This window comes from Calypte anna, chromosome Z, assembly GCF_003957555.1.
Source record: "Calypte anna isolate BGI_N300 chromosome Z, bCalAnn1_v1.p, whole genome shotgun sequence".
In the NCBI taxonomy this organism is placed as follows: domain Eukaryota; kingdom Metazoa; phylum Chordata; class Aves; order Apodiformes; family Trochilidae; genus Calypte; species Calypte anna.
This window is the reverse complement of record NC_044274.1, coordinates 39483749-39490670: the sequence shown is the minus strand read 5'-3', so window position 1 is coordinate 39490670 and position 6922 is coordinate 39483749. Positions and strand designations below refer to the sequence as shown.

Sequence of the window (6922 nt, the reverse complement as noted above, 5' to 3'; positions counted from 1 at the left end):
AGGATTTTCAAGTTCACACACAATATCACTGTTCTGCTGACTGGAGTACTTCATTGGGCTAAAACACTTTTTCTATAGTTTTAACACCTAAAGTTTAGAAGTCTATCTGCAGACGACTATTTGTGCAGTGCATCCATCTTACACAGTTCTGGTCAATCAAATGCTGCTTTCGTTAAGGACTCATTTAATAACCCTTACCTGTAGCTAGCTCTTTCAGGTTAAAAATACATAAATCTGAATCAATATATTTTTAAGAGTGGGATGTTAAAAGTGCTTTAGACTTCTTTTTATCTCTAAAATATTTAGTTTGATTTTCATTTATCCCCAGCCTTTTGCAAAAGCATTTCATTTATCCCCAGTCTCTTATAAGAGCTTTTCATTTATCCCCAATCTGTCACAAGAGCTTTATTGGTTTTGCCAGGGTTTTTTTGCTTTTTTTTTCTTTTGCTTTTTTTTTTCTTTTTAAGTATCACAGACTACTATGTAGGACTGAATCTGACAAAGTTGCAATATGTTAAGTTAGCAATAACAATTCCAAAATGTAGCTCAAATACATTTAACATTTACTTACTATCACAATAAGGAAGTATCCCTCAGTAAGGTATAATATTGGGCTGCACCTATTCTGAATGAAGTACATATTTTTTAACTCTGCAAGGAAGCCTGAAAGTGGCTCAATTTATTGTTTAGCTCTTTTTTAATTCACAGAAAGAAGCAATACAATTTTTTAATGTTTATTCAGCTTCAGATATCTTTTCTAAAGATACCTGTAGTATACTTGATGTACATCTTTCCTCATTTCTTCAAAAACACTTAAGCTTTGAGGTAATTTAGGACAAAATATAAGAATACTTTTAAAAAATAAGCAAGAGATAGTTAAAAAAAATAGGCAGGATAAATAGAAAAATATTCTGTCCTCCTTTCACTATGAATAGTTTCAGCAAAAGGCACTTCAAAAAGCAAAATTATCAAGTCACTAAGTCCAAAAATTAAGTGTATTTCTCAAGCAAAACTTACTTAAGTATGCACGTTGCATTTCACCTGAGTTTACATTTCAGGAATTGGGCCCACAGCAACAGACAGAAATCATCCAGAGGCATTTTCCCATGTCATTCTACCCCTTACTTACAGAGGTACACAAAGGCATGGGGGGGGGGGGAGAAGAAAAACTTTAAAAAAACAGAGCAAAAAAACCAAAAAACAAGACAATTAAACCTTGTTCAAAACTTGTCTTGCTAACTCTGTGTGAGCAAAAAATGGTCACTCTCTATAGTACTATCTCCATTCATGCCTGTCAGATGATACTAACTCACTGATTCTGCCATTATTATCTTATCTGCACAAAGGAACCTCTATCCAGAGAGATTCTGGGAAACCCTACCAACAGTGTTGTGCTGTCCCAGAGGGACATTTCAGCTTGAGGAGTGTATTCCAGAGATGCAAGGCACTTGCTGGGAGAGCCTGAGATGAAACTTGTTGAGTTTAGAAGATGGTCCTCTGCCCAGGAGGGCATGCCACACTTTCCTCTGTCAGATAATTCCAAAGCAACTCTGATTTATAATGTGATAATTTTGGGCACATGTGAAAATTATTCCTTTGGAAAGCATGATTTCACCCTCTCATTTAGACGCTATATTGGAAGACTTCAATACTCTAAGTAAGATATTTTTACAGTTGCAAAGATACGTTTTGGGAACGACATAGGCAATGCAGGTTATAGTTCTTTAGGCTGACTGAAAAACATTAATCTGAGTCTTCATCATCAAGGTATTCCTCTGCATTACTTAATGTTCGGACTGTACCTGGAAAGAAACAAAAGCTCTCTCTTAATCCACCATACAAACTAGAAAAAAACCCTGATTTTATCAATGCTTGCAAACCAGCATCTGAGAAACCCGATTTCTCTATCATTTAGAGATATTAGGGCTACGCAAACGGGGCTGTAGATCTGGATTTAGAGATGGTATGGCTAAGGTATAGCTAAGCTGGTAATCACATCTCCTTCATAAGAATTTCAGTGTTTGTGACCTTCAAGAGCCATCTTCTGGCTCCTTGGAATCTGCACAGCAGAACTAGAACACCTTTGTACACAGACACTGTGCTATTAGGTCAGATGAACACAAGTGGGAGACAGTGAGACTATTTTACCTGCAAGCCTTCTTAATTTCCCTAATACAGAGTCACTCAGAAGACAAAGTAAGACATGACAAAAAATGAGAAAGAAAATTTGTCTGTTGGTGCTCGTTTGGCTTAGGTTGTAGGGACAGGTGTAAGGGGGAACATACCACATTGTTCTACACTCAAACCTTGTCCATTGTAGTATAATACTTTAAAGTAGTTTCCATCCTTGCTTGCTTTCTTTCTCTTTACTCTGAATGGCCTACCTTCCATCTCCTTCCATTCCCTTACCACACTCACATTTTCTGAATATTTGCCTCTTGCTGACACAAGATGATATTTTGTGTGGAGTCAGCACTGAATGTGATAAACTACAGGTCTCCATCATAACTATGCTGAACCAACCCTTTCAAGTGAACATTTCTAAACACATGTAGTCCATGTAGCTCCCAACTGGTTTTTATGGCTATCAACATACAGGTATTTGGGCAAAACATTAAGTGTTCTCTGAAATGGAAAAATATCTCAAAATAAATAAATAAAAAAGCAGAAATACCTGCAGTCTGTTTCTTAAGTAGGGAAGCACAAGCTGCATTGGTTGCCATGTCTAAAGCCAATTTCTTCTCATTGTTCTTCAGATCTGTTCTTGCCCCTTTAGAACAGAAAATTTTCACCATAAACCAGTGTCCCAGCTATCTCTTGAGCAATGGTATTATTGTATGAGTTTCAGTAACATGGATAAAACAGTAATGGACAAGGGAATCTCATCTGTGGACTGCTCTGAAGCAGATTAAAAGCTATGGATGCTCTTCCATAAGCTACAAGTGGCTAGGGAATTTGATGGCTGCTCTCCATTCCCAGGAAGTATATAGACACCCTTGCCATTGTGGGGTTAAGTGCCTAATTTTGTCTGCAAAGCAAGTCAGATGTATACTTTCCAAACAGCTGACAGAATTTTCTGCAAGGCTGATTAAGTCAGTCAGGTAAACTAAGGACTGTACTGAGTTATAGGAAAAACAGTTGAAAAACATAAAGATAAGAAGACATTCAGCAATCTAGCCTGCCACACAGATTGTTGGAACCTTGGTGAAGATCTTTACCCTTTGCCAGCAGCATCTCTACAATATCTGCATAACCTTTCCATGCAGCAGCATGCAAAGCTGTGTCTCCCAATTTGTTCTGTGGAGTTAGAGGGAAAAGCAACAGGATTAAAATACAGAAAAAAAAATATTCAGTTTGTACCAAGGATGTATAACATCACATCTCTACTGCAGGTGTGTTTTGGTTTAACCTACCTGTTGGTTTAACTCTAGGTTTGCCTGGGTAAACAGAACATCCACTATATCTGTAGAAAACAGGGTGGGAAAGGGAGGGGCAAAGAGAAACATTTAGTGGAAACAAAACAGGTTTTTTTGAGATCATAGGATAAATTCTGTTTAAGATTCAATGAAAGAACAATCCAATTAGCTAATGAAAAACTGAGCAGTCAGACTGTATTGAGCAAACAACTATTAGTCACATAGTAACATTACTGCATGAAATACCCAAAACAATACAACCCTTCTTTTTCATCTGTCCTTCTTCCCACTCTACCTCTAACAACTGCACTGGTTGATGTGAGCTGAATCTGTCCTCTAGCTTTAACTCTTTTTTTTTTTTTTTTTTTTTTTTTTTAAACTGGGATTACATTAAATAAACCCTGCCTTCATTGTTTAGTTCTTCAATTTCAGCAATCAGTCTAACGAGCAAATCAAGAAAATGAGAAAACAGTTGGATCAAATTAATTCTCTGATACCTTTGTGGCCTCCGTGGCACGCCCAGTACAGAGCTGTGTTTCCTGCTTTGTCTAAGCCATTGACCCCAACTCGATTATCCAAACACTCTCTCAACCAGCTTAGGTTGCCTGAAAGAAAAATTGAGTTTTGATTTTTTTTTTTTTTCAAAAAGTTAACATAACCACTAAAGCCACATAGTTCTTTCTGAAATAAAAAAAACACCCTGAAGTGTTCAAGGCCAGGCTGGATGGAGCTTTAAGCAACCTGGTCCAGTGGGAGGTGTCCCTGCCCATGCCAGGGTAGTTGGAACGAGATAATCTTTAAGGTCCCTTCCAACCCAAACCTTTCTGTGATCTATGAAGGGTGCCACTTCTCCTATGAACTTTAGAGAAATTTTTAGCAGCAGCACTTGCAATTTATAAAACAATCAGTCCAAGTGGTATCAAACATATGTCTTGAGCTTCTAGAAAGCCTTTAGATCCGTGTGCAGTTGAATGCATGGTACCAAGCCCTTTTTCTTGGTGTGCATTACAGAGTGGTAATTCTACCAGGCTGTAAACCAGCTCAGCTTCTGAAAGCTGCAAAAATTAGCAGGGAAGATGACAGAAAACTAAATTAGACAGGACATCTTCATTCTAAATATACTATTATTGTGGCAGAAAATAAACAAATCATCCTTTAGCACTACACAACTAAAATGCAAATCATACTTACCACGTTTGGCAGCTTCATGCAGTGGGTTATCAATAGACTCAGCTTGCTCAGCCACTGAAATACAGTAGAAAGTAATTTTTAACTACAATTGTAAAATTAAAAGTTATTTGACACCTGTATGGAAACAAAGAGACAGACTAATCAGATTCCCTTTAATTTCCTATGTGATACAATCCAGAAAAGAGCTTGTAAAAATTTCAAAGAACAGCATCGAACTGACCAGTGGTCACAAGCCATCAGGAATCTGGCAATATTTCAGCTTGGCTGTTACTTTTCTTTCTATGCTTGTAAGGTGGTTTCGAGCAGTTGCCTGTGGCTAGACTTTCAACCTACAGCTTGCCATATGTAGTTAAAAGTTAATTATTTCCAAGAATGTGTAAAAGGTAACTAAAAAAAAAAAAATTCCGCTATTACTAAGCTTCCTATTTGTTTTATTGAGATTCTTTTACTTTCCTTGGTAAACTTACAGAAGGTCTGCAAATTAAAACTGTTTCTGCAATGTAAGTAGTTATAGGTTTCTGCAGACCTTTTCTTCATATCACAAGCCTTAGGTTTTACTAGAGAGGAGCAGCAAACAGCTGTGACAACAGCAGAAAGGAACAGAACAGCACTGTGAAACAGTTGGAAGTGATCTGGAAACTCCTTTAAAAAACTTTTTTTTTAGGTGGAAAGCCTTATGACTGGTACAGGAGATAAATTTGGTCTCTAAGCCCTTTCACTAATGGCTTGTTGCAGGCCAGGAGAATGTTAAAGGGTGTTCCTCAGATCAAACTATTACTGTAACCAGATTCAATGAAAGCATAATGTATCTCAGTTACCAGAAATAAAAGGCTCCACTGCTGTGGCCTATCCAGATCTCTCCTGGCATTGGTGTGTAGTCCTCCCTTAATGCTTTTAAGTGCAAGATTACACATGCTTACCTCTCTAGCTGTGAGTAAAACCAAAGCACACAAGTCAGATTCGGGTATGCCACTTAAAAAAACAAAAAGCATTGTTCAATCAATGAACAGAATCCCAAAGCAGAGTGGAAGAGGCCAGTCCCCAAGCAGACAAGCCATTACACAAGCAGAGCATGCCAATCATATTGTACAGTTAATGCAGAGAGCATTAACACTAACAACACTGTCTCAAAAGGGTCAAAATAACTTGTCAGAAGTTCAGTAAAAAGTATTTTTAATCCAGGTTAACACTGATGCCACTTTGATTAACTTTTCTATTCAGTCTGCTCAAATGAGCACAGCAGAGGGCGCACAAGACCCCACCAGAGACTCAATTTCAGGTCTGCCTTCTGCAAAAAGGTTGCAGAAGAGCACAGAAGATCACAGTGTTTCAATGGTGAAGACAACCTATGCAACCCCAATGGCGGCAAGCAGTGGCAGCAGGCCTTTAAGGATTTTGCACAGTTTATTTAACCAGAAGACATGTTCCTGGTTGTCCTGGTTTGAGAGCACCAGGATAAAAAAAAACACCTGCCTGTGACTGTACTGACCTGAGACTGCCCAGGACCCCTCCCACAAGCTGCTGCCGGGCTGTGGCAGTGACAGTGGGAGGAGCGGCTGTGACAGTGAGAAGGAGAGGATGGCTCAGGTAACCCAAATAGACCAAACACAGTGTTTTTACCCCATGGTGATCAGTATAAAATGGCTCCCAGAAGAGCCCTCTCTCGGCCTCTCTGGCTGGTGTGCTGGCTGGGTTAGGGGCTGTTTGTTTGTTCCTGCTCCTACTGGTGGTTTCCTCACCAGAGGAGAACGTCATTCATCAAGACAGGTCACCTTCTCCTGTCCTCCCAAGCAGGACACACCTGGCTGCTCCAAGGATGTTGCAGACTGGGACTGGGACCCTGAACTCGGGGACCTCCCTCTTCTGTCAAGTCCCACGTGGGACTTTCCTAGTTGAGAAGTAATCACCAGATGAGGACTGGAGGTTCTACAGTTACATACTTACACATATTTGTAATTTATCATCATTATTACTAGTTTTCCTTCTACTTTGTAATGCCTTTTTCATCTTTTCCTGGGAGGGCAGTGAGGGAGTAACAGTATCTGTCACCTGGTTATTGGCTAAAACCGTGACACTGACTTCATTCTCAGGGTCTGCAGACAGGTCTTCTGCTTACACATGAAATTCTTGCAAATCTGCAGACACCACCCACCTCCCTGACCTGGTCTAAAATGAAAGCTTAACTGCTGCGCAGATTAACTTTTCAGCAAAGCACCCTGGAAGCAACTTTCCAAATTATCTCAATGGGAACACAAACTGGATCAGAAAATCATTGCTTTTATTTTAAATATAACACACTTAAATGCCCAAAAGAC

The 6922-nt window shown here is 39.1% G+C and overlaps 1 protein-coding gene across 1 annotated transcript; it reads right to left on the bottom strand.

The window, feature by feature from the left end:
• Positions 1 to 423: 423 nt before the first annotated feature.
• Positions 424 to 6614, bottom strand: OSTF1 (osteoclast stimulating factor 1). Its single transcript, XM_030467588.1, has 8 exons — positions 6596 to 6614; positions 6409 to 6495; positions 4608 to 4661; positions 3914 to 4021; positions 3414 to 3463; positions 3219 to 3297; positions 2675 to 2770; positions 424 to 1802 (listed from the first exon to the last, which is right to left on the bottom strand). Exons 1-8 carry the CDS (start codon positions 6612 to 6614, stop codon positions 1744 to 1746), a joined length of 552 nt encoding a protein of 183 aa, XP_030323448.1. The 3' UTR covers positions 424 to 1743.
• Positions 6615 to 6922: the final 308 nt, after the last annotated feature.